General features: G+C 39.1%; 1 protein-coding gene across 8 annotated transcripts in view; it reads right to left on the reverse strand.

Annotated features, from left to right (window-relative positions):
- Lclat1 (lysocardiolipin acyltransferase 1) overlaps positions 1-25,753 on the reverse strand; it is a 171,201-nt gene that overhangs the window by 98,484 nt on the left and 46,964 nt on the right. For 7 of the 8 annotated variants that reach the window (XM_003473009.5, XM_063230338.1, XM_063230336.1 and 4 more), the window contains one exon: positions 4,026-4,194. The exons of the other annotated variant lie outside the window; for it this stretch is intronic. In XM_003473009.5, the coding sequence (XP_003473057.2) occupies positions 4,026-4,190 (165 nt within the window). In that variant the 5' untranslated portion in view covers positions 4,191-4,194. The remainder of the gene's footprint in view (positions 1-4,025; positions 4,195-25,753) is intronic. 8 annotated transcript variants of the gene reach the window in all.

A 25,753-nucleotide genomic window follows, 5' to 3' on the forward strand; every position in this document is an offset into this window, starting at 1 on the left:
CATGCACCATGTATCGAGAACTTTGTTAGATGTAATGATGAACAGGACAGATGAAATCTTTGTCATTGGAAAGATAATAGTCTTCTACCTAAAGCGAATAATAATCTCTTCTCATTCACCACGTAAGACAGATAAAATACATGGTGTCTTTCAGTCTAGATTATTCACTTAACATTATCTCCATTCCATTCATTTTCCAGGCTGACTAGAAATGGAATAGGTACATACAAAAGACTGCATGTGTTTCTTCTCTTAATTTCTTCAAAGGACGTTAAAGCAAAAAAACCTCAACACTGTACTATGCAGTCTATTATGTACATAGATGTAGTTCATATGATAATAGCAGTAAGAGATGAAAAATGCTTTCATTTAAATGATAAGCATGAGGAAGATGATATTAACATCAGATGCAGGAAACTTTGGCAGCACAAAGACTAAAGAGAAATATTTCACAACAAAACAGGTCAGTTTATTAGAACACTTAATCATAAATGCAAGTAATCCCAAGAGAATTAAGAGATAAAGCATAATCACAGATGAAGAGTTCCACATGATCAGCTGTAATGCCGTACTGAAATTATTAAGGATATGATTGGAAGAATATAGGAGAAAAAGTAAAATTACAGAAAGTCTCATTACCATTTTTAAAATTCTCAGTCCAAATGGCATTTACTAACCACTATACCAAACTACAAAATAAAATTATATTTAAGAACTCGTGGAATGCCTTGAAATAAAACAAATCGCTGTAAATTTACTGACTAAATCTTAGAATACGTTCTCTGACCACAAAGTAAAAGTCAGCAATAAAATATTGATATTTAGAAATCAAAAAACATAATTTTAAATAATCTACAGATCAAAGAAATCAGAAACATGATTAGAAAATATGCCAAGGGTTTGAGATGAGGCTCAGTGTTAAGAGTGACTGCTTAGCACACATAAAGCCCTGGGTTCAGTACTTAGTACCAACCCTCTTCCCAAAATTTAAACAATAAAAATAAAATACAGCATAAAAATCTGTAACATGCAGTTAATACAATGCTTAAATTACACACACACACACACACACACACACACACACACACACACATAAAATCTTTAAAGTTGCTTATGGAAAAGAAACATTTAAAATTAATGACTTGTTTCTGCTTTAAGAGACTTTAAAAAGAGCAAACTAAACCTAAAGAAGGAAATAATAAATCAATGAGATAACATTAAAACAACAGAAAAAAGTCAGTAATACTAAAGATGGGTTCTTTAGGAAAGTCAACAGAACTGACAAGTCCCTAGTAAGACTGGGGAAGAAAAGGGGAAGAAATTATCAAGACGAGCGATACACAGGATGGTATTACTACAGACCCTACAGGCACTACCAAAAATGTAGTATCTAAAATTTAACACCTTGATTAAAATCTAACAGCTCCTTGAAAAATATGTCTGGAGTTGATAAAATAGGAAGTAAAAAATGTGATTATATCACTACCTATTTAGGAAAATAAATTTATTATCAAAATTCTTTCCACACACACACACACACACACAAATTCCAGTCAGACAGTATAACCAGTAAATTCTTAAGACAAAAGAAAAAAAATATCAATTTTATACAAACACTTTCAAAAAAGAGGTTAACATTGTACAGCTCATTTTATGCAGTTGACACAATTCTGATACCAAGGTATGACCCTGAATATTCTTTACGTTTATCAAATATTTATTAGTATGTACTTTGTTCCACATAATTGAGCAAATTGTTTTTGGCTTCTTTAACAAAGAAGGCTTTCTCTGACTACTATTTACAAACTTTCACAGAGAGAATCATCCCAAGGGGCCATGGATATAGAGCAGCAGCACAGCGCCTGCCTGGCAAGCACCTGGTCCTGAGTCAGGATTTCTGGTAAACTTCTCTCTCTTCCAAAAAGGAATCAGTCCACTGTTGGCATTAGTTTTATGGCTAATTATCTGTTCTGTTTAATTCCTCATAGTTTCTATTTCCTTTTCTGTAAAATGGGAATAATGGCAGTACCTAAAAGGAAGTCACCTTGAATACTTAACTGTCTCCCACACAAGTGATCAACAGCTATTATCATCACTATCCTTGGATTTGTATTTTTCCTTTTAACAGGACATCCTAATTCTTCTCATGTCTGAGTTAAACATGCAACCATACCATGATTCTTTCTTATCTACCAGTATAACAACATCCTTTCTTTGTGCCTGTGGGACAGACAACTTTAAGTACAAGTTTTAAAGCATGGGGGAAGAAGAAAAGTGTTATGGCTCGATCTAGATGCCCCCAAAGCCTCTTCTGGTCATTGGTAGGGCTATGAGAGCATCTGGATCTAAGTGTGTGATTGCTAAGTTAGTCCACTGACTGGTTTGAGGTAGTTGTGGGAGTGGGTAATAGGAAGGCCCACCCTGGGTGTGAGTGCCACCTGCCCTTAGGATACGTAGCCTGGACAGAACACAAAGGACAAAAAGAGGGCTGCTGTGGTCTCTGGTCACTTGCTGCCTTCTGCCTGCCTGCCACCCTTCCTAGGAGCTGGTCAACTATGAACTGGAACCTCTACAAACCGTGAGTGGAAATAAACCTTCCCACCTTTAACTTTGGGTCTTGGATATCTCAAAAATGAGAAAAGACAAGCCGGAAGAGGGAGGAGAGAGAAAATTACTCTTAGTTTCGCAGTATTCACATTTCCTAAAATAGGTATATCTCCAAGGAATGAATGCAATATACAAAATTATTCAACATGAGATTCATTTTTAACACACATTTGTCATGGTTTATGTCTGTAGCCCCCAGGCCTCATGAGTTTGCGTTGTGCATTTGTGATGGTTCATTGTCTAGTGCTTAGATTGATGCTGTCAGTGCTACACTGGCCTAGGGGTGGAGCCAGGATGTAATGCAATGGCAGGAAGAAGGTGTGTCTTGCTCTCTGCCAGATCCTGCTTGCTGTTTGCAGCCTCCATGAATGGCAGTCCTGCCATGCCAGCCTGCCTTGGAGCCAACTGAGTATGGACTGAAACCTCCAAAAACTGTAATAAACCTTTCCTCTCCCAACTTTGGGCTTCAGGTATTTTGTCTCAGCGACCAGTAAAAAGTAACTAAGACAACATTAAAAAAGGAAAGTGCATTGTAAATGATTTATTAACATTTAACTGCAGGAAACTTCTAAGAAAAGTCTCTTCCACAAAGGTAGGAAACCTGCACCAACCACTGTTTCTGGGAATATTAACCAATCAGCCTCCACCTGAGAAGGCTCCAGCTCTTGACACTTTCCTCACTGCAGACATCATAAGGAGAGGCAGAAATGGAAGAGGCAGAGACTGCAAAGAAGCAGGCGAGGAAGAGCCCCTCTTCTTATTCAGGTGCTATATTCATCGCCTCTCTCCCTTGACAGATCGGTAAACCTGGGATAACATTAGGTTGCAGCTGTTACTCCGGAAAAATAAGGGTCAGAATATACAGCCTGAATACTCACAGGAAAAACACCTTCACACACTTCACTGGATTTGGCTAAGGGGCAGAGCACAGCACAAGAGAGGCCACTGATCAGCAGCAAGAGGGAAGGACCCACTAAAGCCACTTCGGGGGTGGAGGGGGGAATGGAGGCTGGAATCTGACAGTCATCAGCTCAGAATCAGAGAAGAATCTTAACTTTTGTTAATATCTTGTTAAAAAATGGAAATCCAAAATAAAATGTAAAATTAATCATGCAAAAATTCTTTAATCTAGACCTCTAAGATTTGTCCTTTACCATATGCAATATATGACTCAATGATGTAACATTTTTTTTTAAATTATGAATATGGAAATCAGCTCTTAATTTTCAATTCTAAAGCCATGAGATATTATTACTCTCTAGTTTTTATGTTTTCCCCCTTACACTCTAACATGCTCCTTACATAAAATGATGAACTCATGTTCCTTCCCCAACCCAAGTCTGACTAACAAAATAAAACCAACAGACTGAATTACTCTAGCACAGGCAGACAGCCTCCTCTTCCAGTGTGTAACTCACCGCAGGAAGCGTGAGCCAGGTGGCAACAAGGCGGTTGTTGATCCAGCGATACCAAGACGGATTTACAAACATCAAAGGTAAAAATGGACCCAGCATGAAAATGCTGCCAAAAAAGCTTCCACAAAAAAGAATGAGTATAAAGTAAATCCCTTTCCATGACACCATGATTCTGAAAGACACAATAAAAATAAAAAGGATACATTGTTATTATACTTTTAACTGCTCAAATTCCAAATTAACATGATGCATATAATCTTTTTAAAAATTATTTTATTTTATTTTATTTATTTATTTATTGAGACCATCTCGCTGTGTAGTTCAGGCTGGCCCTGAACTCACTTTGTAGCCCAGGTTGGTTCAAACTCGCTGTGATTCTTCCAAATGCTGGGATTATGGCATGCGCCACCTTACAGTTATAATAACCTCGAATAACAGGGCTACAGAAGAGGCTCTGATAAAGATCTAAGATCCTGAATTTCACAGAGTACCCCGAGAACATGTTCGATAGGTCTGGAAGTTTCCAGTACATTAGAAATTAATATTCTCAGCTGAGTAAACATCTCCAGGGATGGGAGGAGAGCTGTCTAGTTGTAGGAAACTTTTTTATTTTTAATCATTATTAGTATGTAGCATGAAATAGTGTGTATCCTTTTGCAGGATGTTATCTAACACAAAATCTTAAAATATCCCAGAGTTGTTTTCTACTCAGAAGTAGAAATAATGAAGAACTGCAGACAGCTCACTTCGAGGTGAAGACAGGTAAAAGGAATGGCAGTTCAACAGGCAGCCGTAAGTAAAAATAAGTTTTTCTTAAATGTAGAAATATTTATTCTTTATATTAGACTCTAAAAATAACACCCTTGGCCGCTTGCCACTAACTAGGTCTTTATTAGCTGCAGGAATGAGTAAAAGCTGATCTCTTCACTGTCTTTACTGAACTATTTGCCAATAATCATTTTAGGGAGTCCTCAAAACCAGAACATAATTGCATACTGTTAAATAAGTGGAAACAACTTAAAATGAAAATTAAACATCTGATTTTATAATCTAGACCACATTAGAACAAAACTAGACTCTGCTTCAGAACAATAAAACTGTTAGAAACATTGCAACTATGAAAACAATAATGGCCTTAAAACTTATATATTAAAAAAAGTATTCCAAAGATCAAAACTTCTAAAATTTTAAAGAAGAGTCAACGACCAAAATAAAAAGAAAAAAAATTCAAATGTCATGCTTTGTAAAAATGTCAAACAATGAAACAGGTCAACCCCTTTCCAAGGCAGAATCATGTTTACCCAGGTACTAACTGTATTTTTACTCTATCAGTACTTGACAGTGTGCATACAAAATCCTTCAAAGCATACACAGAACGAGTATCTACTAAGAACTGGCTTTTTGGAGCCTCAAGAATTGAACGTTTAAAAGTGGTGAAGCAGAGCAGCATGAAGGGAGGAAAAGCGGGCCGGGAAGCAGCAGGCCGGCTCGCAGCGGGCTCCGGGAGCCTGGCTTCCCTTCTCTACAGCTAAGGTCCTCTTGGCTAGAAAGACACACGCTAAAGGCAGCTTCCTGCACCCTGTAACTTTTCAAGCCTGTGTAAAATGAGGGTTGGCACAGACTTCTAAATTCAGTATTCTCCTCCTCTACTTCTTTTCTGCCCTCCCCTCAGAAGAAAATTCTGCAGTGCTCCCTCTCTATTGTTAATGTTTCTGTCAACCACCCGTCAGGTTAGCTGTGTTTAGACACCGGACCTCCTCTCCCTGAAGAGCTGCACTGTCCACAGCTTCCCCCTTGAAAGGCTCTGGTATGCCTCTTTCTCACTTAGCAATTCTTGGGTAGATTAGCCATTCATTACCTAATGAAAGCTTTGCTCTGTATAGTGATGAAACAGGGGCCTAGGAGAGTTAGGATGCTTTCCTAAAGCTGCACAGGGAGTAAACAGCGCCCACTCTTTTCTGCCCAGTGCTTCTTCCTGTGTATCAGGGACCTCCTTCATGCTAAACAGCTGAGACCCAGAGTACCAAGGTAACCTGTAAACCTCTACTTAACTGAAGACTTAAAGGGCTATGTCAAACAAGTAATTATTCAGGCCATATCCGATCTAAAATTATTTTCCACTGTACTGCTATTTCTTTCCCGACCTTTCAATAGTGCGTTCATTTTTAAGGATTTGATAAACATACAGAGGAGTTCCTACTCATGCCAAACACTGTGCTAGTCACCTGGGGCACAACAATGAATGCGAGGACACTGCCCAAGCTCTCACAAATCTCACAAAGGGTTTCTCTCTGGAGTTCCCCCCACCCCCAGCTCTGCATGTAAACTAGCATTTTCCTGCATCTTCTTTCAAGTTTTAAGGAGTTAACAGCATACTTATTTGGAATAACAAATTAAAATCACAAATATACAAGACACTGAAAATGTCTAGTGCTGACAGTGATGAGTAACCTGAACTCACACACACTGCTAGTGAGAATACAAATTGCTATGGCAACTCTGGAAAACAATCTGGCGGTTTCTTACAATGTTTAATCTATGTTTACTGTATAACCTAGACATTCCACTACTGAATATCCAGGAAAATGAAAATGAAGGTTCACAGAAAATGTTCCGCATAATTATCCATAGCGATAACACTACTTGCTCAAAACTGGAAAGAGTCTGACTGTTAATCGGGACTGTGCAGATAAACTGCCGTAAATCCGTAAGGCAGTGTTACAGAGCAGTAAAGGCAACATTACCAACGCATGCAGCACTGCACTAAGTGAAAAAAGCCAAACTCAAGAAAACAAAGTTTTGTTTCACTGGACATTATTTTGTAAGATATTCCGGGGTTACACAAACCTGTAGGAGAGGGAAATAGATCAGATCAGCAGTTAGCAAAGGTTAGGGGTGCAGAGAAAGTCTGACTGAACAAAGGGGGTAGAAGAACCTTTTTGGTTTCTTGGTCGCAGTGGTAGTGACGAGACTGGATACTGAGTGGAAAACGCACACAAAGTACTGTTTTTAGAGGTAGGAAAAGAAGCCAGGGCTTCATGCATGTTAAACCCTGTTCTACTGACCTATACTCCCGAGATTATACATTTTACAAAGTAATAAACATTGCTGTTTTAGATTAAAAACTAAATTTAAAAATCATGCTATTGGTCTCAAGAGCCTGCGCCAGGAAGAGCCAAGTCTGAGGCCAGCTCAGCCAACTCAGCAGCTCAGGGGAGCGTCAGTCAACCAGTCAACAGCGCCGAGGTGTAGCTCTGTGGTAGTGTCTCTGGGTTTAATTCCCAGTACCAAAAATAAACAAAAAACTCAACTTATGCTATCTGAGATAAAAACTGGCGAAAATATTCCTTAAGCTCTGTGACTTGGAAAATTCTCTGTTTCTGGATTATTTCAATTATAATAACCTAAAATGCCATCTAGCTTTTAAAATATGCCAGGCTCAGCAGTAACAACAATCCCACAGTGCAGGTATCCTCACTGCCCCCATTTATATATGTAAGGACACGAGGTGACAAGAAGTGAAGTAATTTTCTCCAGGTCACACAACTTGAAAAGCACAGAGGTGGGACTGACCTCAAGGAATACATTATTAAAGTGGCCTACTACACTGTTGCTTTTTAAAGAATATATTGTTTTGTAATTTATACTTTATACCAACGTTACAATTCTAAAACAAAATTTATTATCTTGTACAAAAACTTTCTGAATTTTCCAAGTTCACAGGAATTCAGTAAATTAGACCTAAAACATCCCAACTGCTGAGCATGGTGGTGCATATGTCTTCCCAACCCTGAGCGGAGGATCCCCCTGAGATCAAGCTCAGTCTAACCACATGGTCTAACTACATTGTGGGACCATGTTTCAAGAAAGAGAAACTCCGAGCCTCGCGTTCAGAGGTGGAGCTTTTGGAAGGTGACAGGATCACGGAGGAGCTGCACCCCAGGGGGTTTACCCAGTGATGCGTTCAGCACTAAATGTGCCAGGCCGGTGGAGGTACATGGCTGCCTGGGGGCTCGGCCTGGCTCTGCCCCACTCGCTCAGCTCCTCTTCTGCCAGGTGATCAGCTTCCCTCCACCCGCCCTTCTAACGTGAAGTTCTGCTGCACAGCCAGCCGGCTACTCACTGAATCCTCTCAAACCCCTGAGGCGAAATAACCTCTCCCTCATTCAGCTGCAGGTATCAGATACAGTATTTTGTCCCCGTGACAGAAAAATGAGTAGAACAATGAGGAAGCTCGCTGGCTTTTTACTGGCCTATAACACCTAACACAACACACAGCACACAAAACTAGGGCTAGAAAACAGAAATGGGAATTATCAGCTTCTGCGAGAGTAAAGTCTAGTTACTTAACTGAGAAATTAAATAATTTTTTGCAATCCTTTAAAAAAGGTCGCACCACTAAACAATGCCATTTAATATTTTTATACATTTTTTACATAATACTGGTATGTTCTTTCTTTAAAAGGCATTGGAAAAAGTAGTTTTAAAATGGTGTGCCCATTTTACCACCAAATACAAACACAGAAGTAAACTGCAGGTCACCTTGAAAAATTATGCTACTTCAAGTGTAATCTAACAACTAAGAACATTGCTTTCCTTCAGAAACTTAATGCAATCTCCACTGCTCCACTTACTTCTTAGCTTATAACATGAATCTAACTCTGATGCTTGCCCAGGGTATCAAACCATCTATGGTTTAAATGGCTGCAAGACCAAACAATAGGCAAAACAAAGTACAGAAGCCAAGACAGGGCCCCCGCCCCCCCGGCTTACTAGCTGCGTACATTCCCCGGAGTATGGCAATGTGCAAGGGTATCCCTGACCAGGGTTATGAAAGCCACTAGGGGTAACTACATTTTACTCGTTCAGGAAGGAACCAGAGTTTGCTTCATAGACTCTCATTTTACTCACAAGCCAAGTGTTAACAACTAGCATTACTCTCACAGGAAGCTGAGTGCACAAGCAAAGTAATGTACTGTGATACACACTGTAACGGCTATATGAGGCATTCAAATGGTTTAGGGGCAGAGAAGATGCACTCCACTCCGAAGCACTATACTGGCCTTTCAGAAGACAAGTGGTTGGCAGAGGCAGAAAAATATTTCAGACAGTAAAACAAAATTATGCAGAGTCACAAACATTTGAAAAAGCAACGCTGGGTTAGGGGACTCCTCATTAGATACTGCTGAGGTAGAGAGGTTAAGGTTCAAACCAGTTGCCTGCATGACATTAAAAGGGAGAAAGTTGCATAAACCTGGGTCAGAAGGGTCACAAATAACACCTTGCATCTGTTAGCAGGCAGGGCTGTGGAAAGAACTAAAGCGTGTGACTCAAGTTACGGGATTAATGTAGAAGTGATACGGTGTAAGCAAGCATGGACTGGACCAGCGTACAGACAGACTGGCTTTGATAAGGGCCTTCTCTGAACTTTAAGACAGACGGTGCAGGGGACCTACTGGCAGAACTCCCAGAAGTCAAAATGCCACCCTGAGAGAATCTGTCAGTCAGGACAGACCTGGACCGCAACAGTGGCTAATGCATTCAAAAGCAGCACAGATGAGTGTGACCACTTTCCCCACCGTGACGCCTCATCTGTAAAGTGAGACAAGGCTGGGAGGGAAACCTCACTAAAGCTTCTATTAATACAGAAATGCTCAATATCAGGAACTCTCTGAGCACCTAATATTTGCCAGGCACTTGTACTTACATATTTAACCCTTACAGACTGAGCGGCTTATGAATGCCCCATGGTCCATGTCATGGAAGCAATCTGTAATTTTGCTGAACTTCAGCAAGTCTGATGTGTGTAACTTCATATGTGCTTCCTGGGACAATGACAGGCTCTAAATAGGAAGTGAGAGGCCCTAGGCTCTACACATACGCAGTTTCAAAAGGACCTTACTATATAATGCCAAGTGTATACTAAAATATGTACTTTACATTCTCATCTAATTCAAACAAAAGCCTCAAATGTAAGGTACTGATTATATTAGTGGTGTTTACAAGTGAAAAAATAGAAATTTGCTTCTCTTAATTACAAGGCCCCAACAGTGTTTATATTGAAATAGGTGAGATAAAGGACTCAGAGCCAAGAGCATTCCCAGAAAATAAAGTGAAGAGAGCATAGAACCAGGGACGATAAAATTATCTAAAGGCATAAAAGTAAGTACTTTTGTAAGTATAAAAATATATAAGAATATTTTTAATTTCAAATTCATTGTTTCATAAGATGAGGAAGGTTAAAAAAGTGCCTAACAGCCTGGCACGATGGTGCACTCCTGTAATCCCTGTACTTGGGAGACTGAAGTAGGCAGATCATTGCAAGTTCAAGACCAGGCTGGGCTCCAAAGTGAGTCCAGGTCAGCCTGAACCACATAGTGAGACCCTGTCTCAAAAACACAAGAAAGAAAGAGAGAGAGAGAGAGAGAGAGAGACATCTGAGCGAGACAACAGAGAGCAGATCTGCAGGGCAAAGAGAAGACACTAAGAAGTACATAGAACTAACCAAACTGAGGCCCTTATAAAACATTAGAATATGATTACCATTTTTATTTATATGTAGATTATAGAGTAGTATACTTGCATTGTAATATATTACAATTGATTTTTAGATAGTTTTCTTTATATGTAAATGTTAATCTTGATAAAAAGGAATGTGTCATAAAGGAAAAATTCCAACAATTAAAAATAATTTTGAAAAAAAAAAAGGTCTACAGAGGTTCTAACTAGCTGGGCATCCTTGTGTGCTCCATGCCTCGCCTCTAATCCCAACTCTTAGGAGGCTGAAGCAAGAGAACTGAGAGTTCAAGGCTGGCCTGGGCTACAAAGCAGGACCCTGTTTCAATTTTGCTCTCCCAAAACACACTATTAATAATACAATGAAAAGACTTTAAAAAATCTTAAACATACAAATAAAAAGAATCCCTGCCCCCGAAAAAGGAAAACATTTTTAAAAGCTGGAAAGAAAGCAAGAAACCAAGCATTCGCTTGGCAGACCTGAGAAGGCCAGTAAAATAAGAGTTCGGAATGAGGAACTCGCAGCAGCAGGCACTTCTGAACACAAACCACAAGGCGATGATGAATGGAAGCTTGACAAAATGAAGATTAAGTTTCTAGACCCCTCGCTCCCCACAACTCTGGATTAACAGCCGCCCCTATGCCAACATAAAGGCAGAAAGGCAGTCTCTGGAGAAGACAGGACAGGGCTTCTTGATTAGGATAAGAATGCTTTTGAATACGGTTATACAGTAGAATTATGTGACCATATGAATCTTGAATGCTGAGACTGCAGATTATCTTCCCTAGTTGGCATTTAAATCCTTAGTCCTAGGCCACCACTACCCTAAAAAACTTGCTGCAATGATGAAATTATTCAGCAGCTGTGAGGTTCAACATGGTGACTACCAGCTATACTTCAAACGCAGCCAGTGCTACTGCGGAACTGAAGTTCTAATTTAATTTATTTAAATGTAAATGCTCATACACAGCTGGTGGCTATTACACTGAACAGCTCAGCTCTAAAGGAAAAAAATGGAACTCTGGGACCTTAGTGGGTCATGAGCAAAGATGAAAACATGGACTCACCAGGGGTTCCCTGGTAACCATCCCTGTATCACCCCACAATCAAGCCCAAGGTTCAAGAGCCTCCCTGCTTCCAAGTTTCTAACTGTCATGCTTTTTATTATGAGTGGAGAGAAGGGATCTGAGAAAACACTTTAATATGATAGTAGAGACTAACATAAATTGAAAAAATATATACTTGATGCAAACAAACTACTGGGGAGAAAATTATCTTTAATATTTCTTGAAAAGACAAGAAGAATACCATATCCAGGAAACAACAATAGCACGTTCTCTTGAGAAAATAAAAACACACAAGGAAAGGAAACACTGTGAGCATAGCTATTGAAGATTTCAGACAACAAAAATATTTGCCAAAACTGTAAGGAAAATAAAACTCAGAAATCCTCTAGGTCTGCTTTTGTTTGTTCACTTGTTTTTTGGTACCCAGGAGAGAACTCACGACCTTTTGCTTGCCAGGCAGGCACTTGTGTCAGTGAGCTAAACCCTAAGCCCCTGAGACACCCTCTAAAAAGTCAAGGAGAAAGTAAAAAGAATATGAGAGGCACAGAGACATGCCCATATAAAAATACAAGTTCCAAACAGAGAGAGTAGTAAGAAAATGGAGGGGGAGAAATCAGCAACACATAGTCCAAGAAAATTCCCCAGAACCAGAGAAAAAGGCAACCACATTAAAAGTGCTTACTGACAGCCAGATAAAGGATGAAAAGAGACACCCACCAAGTCATCGGACTGTAGCTTTTAGAACAGCCAAGACAAAGAACATTGTGTAAAACTTCTAGGAAAAACAGATCACATACAAAGGATCAAAAGTAAATCGGCTTTGGCCTCTCAGCAGCAACACAGAAGCAAGATGAAGACAGAAAATGGCCACAAACTTCGAAGAAAACTATTTCCAAGTCACTTAGCGATCAAATGCTGGGACAGCTCTAAAATATTATCCTACATGCAAAGAGAGATCACAGGAGTGCAGTGATGGCAAAGACAGAGAAGGCGTTCAGTCCAAACCAAGGGCGGGTGAGTGAAGACAAGGACTCCCGAAATTGGTGTCCCCAAAATTCTTACTGCTGGACACACTCTTTCTGAATGCCAAGTGAGCCTGTCAGAAATCCTCATCTGCACTTGTCTTGCTGCCCATGTATTAACCTAACTCCTGCTCTCCTTTTCATATCCAAGCTCCCTAATCAACTCATTTTATCATATTTGTCACAAGAGTCTTCTGCTTGGACCCGCCCTAGAAAGAGAAGCAGTCCCCCTGGAGAGCCGACACCCGCAGGGCACACCACCGGGTGCCCTGTGTCCTGGGATTCATTTATGCATGGATGTGCCCACTACCTTCCCTGAAGTGGACCTGGTCCACTCTCCAGGAAATCAGGTCAGATGACCACCCAGAGACACTGTACCTCTGAGAACAGCCTTCAGTTATCGGAGATGTGTTGGAGTACACCTCTGAGTTTTTCAAAAAAATTAACAAATCTGTGTCTCTGTATGCAAATGAATGGTACGCTACATTTTTAAAAAATTATCACAGTAAAAGATGCGTTGCCATTATGCCCCTCAAAATGTTCCTCTTTGAATACATTTGTTCAAGTATTGTAGCCACTTTCTCTATTTGTTTGGGGTTTTTTGAGACAAGGTCTTGCTTTGTAGTTCAGACTAACCTTGAATTCACTATGTACTCTAGGCTGGTCCCAAACTCTGGGCTCGCCTTAGCCCTCCAAGTGTGAGGATTACAGGCGCCACCACACCCAGTCCTAGCCACTTTCTCAAATAGTTCTGAAAGACCTTTTCATGAGTGTTTCTGGTTGTACCATCCTGGATGCCCTGATGTCCTGCACAGTTCAAAATGTTTGCCTTTCATGGTCATCTTGTTTTGGGGAAGAGTGAGATGTTGCATAGTGCCAGATTGAGTGAATAAGGAAAATACAGACACATCATAATGTTTTTGACAAAAAATGCCATAAACGTTTTGAAAATCTGTTGAAATAAACATATCAAAGAGATTTATAAGTTTTCTAATGTTACTTCAAAATAAATAAGCAGCATGTTGGTTCTGATTCAAAATCAAATACATAAAATGAAAATGTGAACACGGATGTTAACTACTGTGTAGATACGCATAACCGTCAACACTGCAAAATGATCAACTCAGAATGAAAATAAAAATGTTTTAATAGTTAAAACAATTATAGCCTGATTACTGAGATTATTTTATAATATAGAGGTACTAACTGTCCATTATTTAAAAATGTTGTTATAGACAGATGCTCGTTATGCACGACTTTTTGTTAGCTCCAACCCCAGACACAAGCAACTGATCTAGTTTCTTCACAAACATAAATGAAGTATTTATGAGCTGGTTAATTTTTCTTAAAATACACATACACATGCTAATATGAACAGCCCACTTTGATGAGTTCTTATGCATCTTCTTTGTAACTTCTGTTTAAGAGTTTATACAAGCTTTTATACCCCACTAGAACCGACATACATTTTTTTCACAACTTGGTAACACAAGCACACGTGTCTCACCTCATAAAGCCATAATGTTTCTTTATTCCTAGAGTGAGAAATGCATATGTTTTCCTTTTACATCTCAAAAGACAGAAGACTCATCACTAAATTTAACATTCAATTCTAGAAACAAAGATTAAAGTTATTATCCCCTGCTTTTTTTTTTTTAACAATCTTTTGGTTCTCAACAGCATAAATCACCTTTCTATAAACCACTTTAAGTAAAGTAAGTAATCAGAATGTCACGTAATTTTATTCATCTCTATTTTATGAATTTTAAAAATGTGGTCTTTCAAAGCATAATGTCAAGAAACTACTAGAGATTTTAATTCAAAAATTTATATTACCCAGGTGTGGTACTCTGTGCCTATAATTTTAGAACTCAGGAAGCTGAGGCAAGAGGACTCGTAAGAATTTCAGGTCAGCCTGGGCTACATAACGAATTTGAAGCCAGCTTGAACTACATAGTAAGATACTGATTCAAAAAACTTTAAAATTTTACATTAAAAAAATTCTGTCCCAAGCACTCAGGAAACTTAGGCAGGATTGCTGTGAGTTCGAGGCCAGTCTAAAAGACATAACAAGATCTGTCTCCAAAAAAAAAAAAATATATATAGAGAGAGAGAGATAGATAAATATTGATATTGATATACATATATACATCTTCTGTACCTTCTGAACACAAAGTTCACACTTGTTTAATCGTCAGAAGGAATAATTAACAAACGTAAGTCAAAAAATTTACACTACTTTTCTGTATCAGTTAAACATTCATAAAGCAGGAAGAGGAAGCAGAAATGATAACATAATAGTTTATTCCGGAAAAGACAATGTAACAGAAAAGGAACAAGATGTAGTTTCTTTAAAGCACTAAAGAAAAGACTCCCTTTCCAGACACACAAAAAAAGGACAAGGTTAAGCAATCATTTTAACTGACAAGGTCTTAGAACAAATCAAACCCACAGTTTGATAAAACACAACTGGACAAGTAAAGAGCAGAATACCCAAAATGAAGCAAGGAACAACTCTCAACAATCCCTCAGTTAACAAGCCTATTCACTCTCTGGGAGAAGTCCACTCAGAGCTCTGAAAATCTGATAGGGTGGCTAGGGTTATGTCAAAAGAACACTGCTCATCTCTTATTACCTGTTCCTGAGTTTTGGTGAAGACAAAATCATATACATCTGCATAGGGTAGATTTATCTACCCTAATATAATTCTTTTACTTAAAACACATTCGAAAGTTAACACATAGATAGGAGAATGTACATACTGTATGATTCCATTGTCTAAAGTTCCAAAATAGACAACAACTTTATAACGCTGGAGATATGATCAATGATTATCCCAGGGAGATGTAAAGTTGGTATGGTAAAAGGGAGGTGTGCTAGAGGCTTCGAAGATTCTGGTACTGCTCTGTTTCTTGAGTTGCTACTAGGCATACCTGGGGTATTTATTTAATGAAAACTGAACTGTAGACTTCTTATTTATGTATTTTGTATGTATGTTATATTTCAACAACATAAAATCATTTAAGCTAAATATAATCACACACACACACACACACACACACACACACATATAATCATTTAAGCTGAATATAAATAACCCAACTAGATACAGGGTCTCACTATGCACTTCAGGCTGGCCTTGAGCTCACTTTGTAGCCCAGGCTGGTCTTGAACTTGCAATCATCCTCCTGCCTCAGCCTTCTGAGTGCTGGATTACAGGCATGCGCCACCACACTTGGCTGATATATGCAGTTTACAGAGAACAAATAGACGTGGTCAATAAATATAAAAAGAAATGTGTAACCCCTTATTTTTAAGAAAATCAAATTAAAACAATAAAATACCTTTTATTGCTCCCAGGAGACTGAGAAAAATGTCTATTTTGCGTTTGATATTATAAATCTCATTGCTGATGTCCAGGCCTTCACAGCTAGGAGTATGAAGATGTAGGTCATATCACAGGGCAAACTGGTAAGCAGCTATTACAATATACCTACCATCATGAACTCCTTCTTAGTGTCTATCCCAGAGAAATACTCCACATGCATATACAAAGATGATTCACTCTTGCACGACAGGAAAGTGAGACACGTATACATCCACTGGTGGGGGAAGAGCTAAATAACCTGGCCCATCCAACACCATGAAGGAGATCAAGTTGTGCCATTAAACTAAACAGCTCTCTAAAACCTACTGCTAACAGGAAAGGAATATGACACCTTTTTTGAAAAGAGGGGGGACCACCTCCCAATCTCCTGATTTTAAACAGTTAACAAAGCTGAACAAATGTAAATAGGTATAGTGACACACAGAAGCTGAGCGGGAGCATTGTTAAGCCCAGGAATTCAAAGGCAGCTTAGGCAACCTAGTAAGACCCAGGCTCTACAAACAAAATGAAACAAACAAACAAAAAAAAAAATGTGACACAAAGATGGCTGTCAAGGATAAGTCAGGTTACCTCTATGGGGTAGGACACCTGCAACTGCAGACCACGGTGAAAGGGAATTGAGCCCTTCCATGATGCTTGAAAAAGAAAACATTTCCATTTGTTACTTTTATAGCAAAAAGGAAAGAAGTCAGAAAGAAAAGGAGCAACTAAAGCACCTTAAGTCAAAGTCGTTTTCCAGTAATTCCTGTTTTCATGATTACACAATCAAAGGAAAAAATGATAAACATTAAAGGAGTAACTCTTACCTCTGAGTCAAATGACTGCTTGCCATACTCCAAGCTCAAAGTGAGTTTCCACAGACAAATTAACACCAATGAAAACATAAATTGAGACAGGAATGACCAAAGTTGACTTGCTAAACTAAAAGGCTCCTGGGCTGCACAAAGGTCACTCAGGCCCCTCGTTCACGTTACTTCACAGCTCCTACTCCAGGCCCCTGCTTGGTTTTCCCTTCAGCTGGCCCTTCCAGCTGGCCCAGCCAGCCAGTCAAATGCGTAACTGAAACAGTAAGTGGCTGACAGAGGCATGAAGACTATCAAAGCGAGCAAGGAGTTCACTGAAACTAAATTCACATATATAAAACCATGAATCTGTGATTGTATATTTAAAAAGTTATGGAAGGATAAAGTTCTAGCAGAAAACAACTGTTTAAAAAGTTAAAAACAAAAATGGACATTCTTGCCTGTATCCCTTTTTAGTCCAAAACATACTCATAAGAGAGAAAAACATTTAAAATAATCTGTCTAAATTTACCAAGTCATTTCAATCTTTTCATCAACTAGAGCCATTCCACAGTCAGTATTAACTCCTACAATGCTTTCACTCTCAAACAGGAATGGTTTTTCAGGCCAAGTACAGTACTATGGACTGTGAGCTAAAGAGCAGAGAGAGAGACAAGAGCACATTTTAAATTCCACGTGAAGGAAAAGTCAGGAAATGCGACAGTTTTTAAAATCTTCAAAGTCTACAGCTAGAATTAAAATCACACAGTTTTAAGCATCATCTAAACTCAATCCTCTCAGCACGCCAATGGAGAAAATGAAGAAAAGGGCTGGGCCCAGAGTGACCCACAGCACAGGGCAGCGGGCTAAGACCTCCCTCCTGTCTCGGCCGGGCCGGCAGCAAGGGGTCATAGAAGGCGCCACCACTGGGTGGCGATTAGGACGAAGCCTGGGCCTGGATGAAGGAGAGGGCTAACTTAGCTAAGCAGAAAGACACGATAGGAGAAGACTTCCTGGAGCGGACACCTCGGGACATTATGCTTTAAGGTACACAATGCACAGTGACTGCGTCACAAGGAGGAACTTCTTCCCAAGTCTCTGGGTATCTCTTGTTTTGTGGCCTCCACATTATTTCAAGTAATATGCCTTATTAACAGCAGCAAGACCTTTGAAAATGAAGTATCACAATATTTTTCTGTGTAAATGGCAAAAACAATTTCCTGTTACACAAGGTTCCCCTTCAAAACATGAAAGTTAAAACCACATACACCTACATTAAATGGAACACTACCACACGAAACCATTTCAGAAAGAAAGATTGAGGTAACGAGAGGATACCTTCTAGCTGTTATTTAACAGACTGTTCCTTTTCCAGTTATCTATGATGGTTCTGAAAATGTTAAATATAATTACAACATGACCCACCAACTCCACTCCTAGATATCTATGTGTAAATATATATATATATATATATATATATATATATATATATGTATTATATACAGATACACATATACATATAAGTGAAATAAAAACATACCCATACAAAAACATGTATACGAACGTTTATAATAGTGCTATTAGTAGCGGTCAAGCAGTGGAACAACCTAACAGGGCACAGTGCTGTATACTGCACTCCGAGCCATCTGGGAGGCTGAGGCAGGAGGATCACAAGGTCAAACCCAGCCTGAGCAACTTGGACAGGTAGTGAGATCCTCCCTCAAAATAAAAAACAATGGAGGTGGGGGTATAGCTCAGTGTGAAGCCTGGGTTCAACAGCCAGTACATGAAACAAAAACTACACAGAGTGAAGTCAATGAAGAAAAAAACGGTTGTTAAAATTCAATAAAATGCTGCCAGGAGCTGTTCCCGAGTGGTGACTACAGCTGAGTTATTTTTCCTTCTTCCTTTTATTTTTTAAGCCATGTATAAAAACATTATATAATAATTCTCAGCAATATTTATTTCAAAAGAAAAAGTCAGAAACCAGAGTTTCTTATATTAAGAAGCTAGATAAAGCCAACCACATGCATACATATAGATAATATATAGGAACAGAGCTAACACCAATAATTAAAAACTTTGAATTACACAATATTAAAATACTAGTTCAATGTCTGTCATAAATAGGAGTTGATATTCAGGTACCATTTCTTTCTAATACAAAAGTACTGACATTAATTCCCACTATCCCAGAAAAGTGTCTATAACTCATTAGACTGTACAAGGAATAGAAGGCTTTCCTTCATTAAACTACAGTTCTTTACATTACAATTCTTCAATACACAAACTGACCACATAATTTCTAAGATCCACAGTTATGTTACTGTCTTTAATAAAAGTTTAAGATACCAGTTAAGCAACAACACCAACACGCTATAAAATAAATCAAAGATATACAATAAGTAATGGTATTTTTTCTTGAGATACAGGAGTTAAACCAGTTTCCTTCTTAAAATCTATTCTTCATATGGCCCAGAAAAGTTTACTAACATACATGCTCAAGGATTTGGTACCCTAAAATTGTACGCTAAAGTATATACATACATTTTGTGGGGGTTAGAAGAACTGAGGAACTCTCATAAAGAACTGAGAAATACTGCTTTAGAAAAACAGTTCACAATGCATGCACCATTGCTACTCCCACTGACGTGCTTTGAAATTTTTAAGTTTTTTTCTTCTTATTCTCCTTGATATAAAATGGATTTGAAGGGAAAAAACCCAAATTCAACAGCAGCCTAAAATGGTCTGCTTCTAGAAACAAATGCTGGAGCTCTCTTCACTCCCAAATATTATGCTGTGTGATTTTTATTCATGAAACAAGTTATCAAGTATCAAGGCAATAAGGCAGAACCAAAGACAAATCATATGTAGTCTATACTGTAAGTTGGAAAGTCAAAAATAACTACAAAAACAAGAGCTATAGATCATGTTGCTATATTTATTTCTATTAGGTTTTGTTTTGCACATGAGATTTCCTTGAGATTTCTAATAACTACTTAAAATTCACAGTAATACTTTACTATTTCCTTTGTAACATGAGTATAAATAGAATCAATTTCTCGTTCAAAGCATTTCAGATTGAACTACATCAACCATAGAATTCTCTGCAAATGTTGCAAAACACTTCTAGCTTATTCTGGAAGACAATGATTGGGTTTCAGTTTATATAAAAAAGTATAGTTTGTACAAATAATAGCAGGGTTAATATCTGGAACATCTGCTTTGCTATTAAAACATTACTTCTGTGACTTCTTTTTTCCCTAGACCAGCAAAAATCAAAATAAATAACAGATGGAGACTGACCCTAGAACTCTCTCCATGTATTTTAAAGTGATTTTTGTAGCATGTTCTTACCATTGACAGATAAAAACATAAACGGAGGCCTTAAGAAAGACAACTCACATTCATCAAATCAAAGACAATAGGAAACAGGGAAGAAGACCAAGAGAAACAGCAAAGGTAGAGAAGAATTAAACTGTGTACTAAGTCCCCAGGATGGGGGACTTAATCAACTACAACCATGTACAAATAAAAAGTAAAAAAAATTAAAATACAAATTATTTATGGAAGCCAGAAATGTCAACTATGGGACCTAGCAATGTAACCATGTAACTATGCTAGATAAAAGGTGACAGTTTTCAGAACAGCACAATGCAATCATTAAAACATTATGGGAGATCACTCTGAAAATTCATCAACCTAAAAACCACATGTCCTATAAAACTGAGTATGGTAGAAACATTGTACAAAGAGGGCATTAGATTAATAGTTCATGAACTTTTTGGCCAGCCATGGGAACACCTGTTACAGAAATCCCTCCAAGAAGACACATAGGTTAGGCAAAAACAGCAGCTACACGTCAGGGTGGCACCTCGCCAGTGGACACCTTGCTCACCGCCTGGACCTCTGCTCCCTGAGGGATCTTACAGAACACCCTTTCACATCTGCAGCCCGGCCCACGTGAGACAAGAGATCCGAATTACTTCTGAGGGTTTCCATTTCTTACTACTAAGAGAACTTCTCTCTATTGCTCTGTGGTTTGTTTATTCATAGAATCTTTACTTAGAGTTAGGTAAACACTCCAAATTTTAGAAATTTTAGAGTTAGAACGTGCAGGCAGGACTTTCCATTGTCTGGTCTCTTTCTGGGCTACTTGGCCTATATAGACTGGCTGCTTTAAAAATGTGCCTTGTTTCAAAAATCATCATGACACTGGAGAGAAACAGCATAGAAAGTAACTTACACCTAATATTCCAATTCTCACAACTCTACCAGGTGAGAAAAACCACCTACTTTACAGTTGATAAAAACAGACCTACCAACAGTCAAACACGCCAGATCTTATAATTGGCAAGTGGTAGGGGTTGGATTTAACCCCACAATGACTTAACTCTAGGACCTGTGCTCCTTCCAATAGAGGACTTTACATCTGCATAGCAGAAATTCCAGGAGATGAAGGAAAGGAAGAAGCAACAATGTGGGCAGACGGGAACATCTATCCACACAGCCTCCTAAGCCAGACCAGAATGACAGCGTCTCCTAAGATGGCACATTCTGGTTATGAGCAGCACCAAAACGGGTCTGGAGAGAATGGTGACAACCCACTAAGGAAAAAGAAGAAACAAAACAACCATAACACCTACAAAGCGAAGCCCAATGTAATGAGGCCTAACTGATCCATGTAAATAAAGTTTAATAACCACATAATCAAACCAGGCATGGCAACACACACCTATTTGAGGCCAGCCTGAGTTACATAGTGAGTTCAAGGCCAGCCTGACACACATAGTGAGACTCTGTCTCAAAAAGTCAAGGATTCAATCAATCATCAATCAATCAATCAATCAATCACACTTACTCAAAAAATCAAGAATGAGAAATAGGATCATTGTACTTAAGTGAAAGTGAATCTAAAAGAAAAAATGACAAAGTGATATAAATACATAATTATACTCTATTTAAAACAAAAAAATAGAAAAAATATTTAGCAAACCACTACAAAAATATTAGCTTTATGCCAGGGATATAACTCAGTGGCATAAGCTTCTGCCTGGAAAGTGCAAGGTCCTGAGTTTGATTCCCAGTAGAAAAAAATAAAAATAATTAGTTTTATACAAACTAATCATTTAAATAAATAAAATCTCAGCTTTTCTCTAAACAGTCATTTTCCTGGATTACTTGGAATTTTGACAAAAAAGGCATTCAATATGCAGGTTAAAATAAAAAACTCCCATATACTGTAACTGAGAGGCTTTGCAAGTATTCCACAAGTTATAGGGGACCACGCTGTAGAAATTAAATGACTGAGTGGGGTGAAAGTAAGATGGAACTGGGACTGGTGATGGGCTCAGCAGGGCGTCGTTCCTAGCACGGCTGCAAATGCTAGGCCGCCAGGCAGGACTGAGTGTGAAAAGTACAGGGTCCCTCTCTCAGCGCTGGAAGTAATACTTTTACCTGCAGACACAAGCTCGTAAGAGAGATTCCAAAATTTTCATGGAACCTACCATCTATGGAGAAATCAAAAGCTCAAATAAAGTGATCTGCAGTTGAGGCTATGAGAGCCATGGCAAGAGGGGTAAGCTGCCGGGGCCACAGAACTGTGGGGGAGCTAAAGTGGGAATCTTCATTTGTCATTTGGGTTTTTGTGTGTGATTACTGGAGGATGAGGACGCAGAGACAGGGAAAGAAGACAGTATGCATCACATCCATTCCCTGAGGTGGACAGGTCTCGGTTAGTCCAAGGATCTGAAATAAAGTTATATAACAACGACACACCAACTAGAGTCTGAAAACAGGGCCACATTCCCTCCATAACCTGGAAACAGAGATGCTAGGCTTTTCAGACTCTCTGAATTTCACACACAATTGCACATCACATGGAGTACACTTAAATCACTCTCTTCTGGCCCTGAGCTATGTCTGAACCCGCAGGATGTCTTCCACTTGCCCACACATCTACCACCTACACATTACCGAAGAAACACTCCAAGAAACTCAACACGCTTCAGTTAGCCTGTGCTGTGCTAGGGAAGAGTCAGGCTCCCCTCAGCCACTATACTCAGCAAGAATGACATTAATATGTTATGTGAGCCTCTGCAGCAAGCAGCAAGTCAAGAATATACAAGTAATGACCCCACTAAAAAACAAGTATATTCTCATACAAATTTTTTTAGAAAAACCATATGCAAGGTTTCATACTTGCTAACTACTTCACGTAACACTCCAAGATTCAAGCTCTACCAGTAACTACCTCTAATTCTGAGAACATAACACCAAGTGGCGTCCCACACCCTTCTCCGCCCCTTCACCCCCACCCTCCCTGTACCTAGGAAACGAGAAGACCAGAAGACGGTCTAAATGAGTGCTTCTCACTGGAACAACACGAGCCACAGGGGGATTTTGGAAATCTGCTGGGGCTTTTTCTTCCCTTGTTTTTTAAGCATAATCATACTTCATATTTTAAATTATTTTCCTTGTATTCATCTTTCGCATTACTGTTCGAGCATTATACTGATTCATTTTAATTGTGGGATAAAAAATTTCATTAGTAAAATATTTCATTTCAGAATACTTAAAAAGTGTCAGAAATTGTGTTATAAAAAGGAGGCCGTAGGTTGAACAGTTTTTATCTGAAAGGATCTTCACCGTTCTATTATTTGCCAACTGAACGAATACTTTGAACATAACAATGAGAGGAAGAGAGCCCTGATAAAGACGTGCACATGATAATGTGTGGGCAAGAACAAGAAATTCTAAATCTGTCTCTGCACTTGAATGATTAAGTTCATAGATCAATTATATCCTACTGCCTAATATATTAGCAAAACATTGTGTGCTTTACTTTTACTAAAAGTAAAAGTCAAAAAGAAAACAAACTTATATGGACTTATATTTCCATGCTGAAAAGCAAGTCCAGGAGTTGGCAAAAATTCAGCCCACATATCCTACGTATCAGCTCTAAAACTCACACTTTATGAAAATGATAGTGTAAAATAAGTCCTGAATCACTAAGACAAAATGAAACATTTAGTATACTCTCTTCTACCTCAAAGCCATAAAATTAGTGACATATTTCCAAAGGAAATGATTAAAAATTATTAAAATAGAACATACTTGGAGGATCACCTCTCTCATGGAGTGAAGAGAGTCCAGATATCAAGTAGGTGCAATATTCCATTAACAACCTATTCTAAAAGTTACCATAGACCTTTTTTATAAAACACTTCTTAAAAATTGATGAAATGCCTACTATAGGGTATTTTCCATATATACACACAACATGCCTGTGCCTGTATACATATGTATATAATATTTAATTATTATATACAATTTTTCAAGGTAGATATTTCTACTCATGAGGAAAATGTCATTAAGACATTAAATGACATAGAGATGGCCAGAACACAGGACCATATAGACAAAGTCTTTCAAAAATAAGCCAAAAAGCCTGGGTATGAGGGGGGAAAATTGTCAGATTAAGTAAACTTGATTCTGTAGAAAAGCCCAACTAAGACTCACCTCCTGACTTAATATTATGTATGAAACCACTTTTCACATATTATCTTACTGTTATTTCTCCCATTTTATCTCATTTTACATAATATTTAAGATAGTCACCTGATGACAATCCTATTGCTCCAGTCCCTGAAAGGAGAAATGGAAAACAGACCAGCGGCTGCACAGGGCAGGAAGAAGGCAAGAATACGAATCCAAGTTTCTCTTCTACAACGGCGATCCGAGAAGCTCTCACCTTCTCCCACGTGTCTGACTTGGTGCTGAACATAAACAAGGCTCGACCTCCCTTGTCCCAACAGTCACAGGTCATAGAGACCCTCCTCACTGCACACAGGGCCCGACAACAATCTGAATAAACAACGTACCGGACTTCCCTATGGTATACCTATGCACAGTCTCCACAAAACCCCAAAAGCACAGTTTGTAGGTCTGCGTAGCCAGAGACTTGGAGATTCCCGGAGGGGTGCACGCAGAGGGCACGAAAGCACCATCCGCATTCCTACAGCTCTCACTCTGCTCCTCTCCTCATCTGTACCCTTTGTAACATCCTCTATGATGAAACAAGTTAACTGAGAGGAGGCTGTGGGAACCCCATCCGTAGCTGCTCAGCCATGGCACAGGTAAAATAACCTCCGACTTGCAAATGGCATGTGAGGTAAAGTGAGGGGGGCACACAGTACTGGAGACTGAGGCCCCAATTACAGCATCAGAATTGACTGCTGGACACCCAGCTCTCATTTGCTACCAAATTAATCACTTGCTGGTGAGAAGAAATCCCCATCCCTTTTGGGGGTCACGAAAGTTTTCTGTTTTGACTACAGTGGGAAAGCAGGAGAAACAAAAAAAAAAAAAAAAACCCTATTTTCCTGACACAATATCAGATACCCAAAGCCTTTCTTCTCCCCACAGCTCTAAACTTGTTAAGGAGTCTGAAGTCCTTTTTCTACATCTTAAGAGTGTCTGGCCCCATATAGTTTTGGAGTTTGCCCTCACTACGCGGCTTCCTAGCGTCCTCTCTAGCCACAGCCGACTTCTTCCTGTTGCCAGCTGAACTGAGCCTTCTCCTACCTAAGCATTTGCTCTCCTGTCCACTTCCCTCCCCATCAGAAGTCAGCGCTCCTAAAAGAAGAGCTTGACTCTCTCCCTAGCTGTAACCCTTCCCCTACCACTAGTTCAAAACACTTTCCTCTTATCCTGGATCCCCTCGTCCATTCATGAACATAGTGTTTCGGTGTTGAACTGATAAGTGTTTAATTATTTTCTTTCATCTGTCTCTTGTCTTTTTTTTTTTTTTTTCCTGGAGACAGGGTCTCACTGTGCTGCCCTTCAACTTCACTAGGTAGCCCAGTTTGGCCTCAAACACACGATCCTCCTGCCTCCGCCTCCCAAGTGCTGGGATTACAAGCACATGCCGCCATGCCCAGCCTGTATGTGTCT

Source organism: Cavia porcellus, unplaced genomic scaffold (genome assembly GCF_034190915.1).
Source record: "Cavia porcellus strain 051 isolate PalLab524CR breed Dunkin Hartley unplaced genomic scaffold, mCavPor4.1 scaffold_1, whole genome shotgun sequence".
NCBI lineage: Eukaryota > Metazoa > Chordata > Mammalia > Rodentia > Caviidae > Cavia > Cavia porcellus.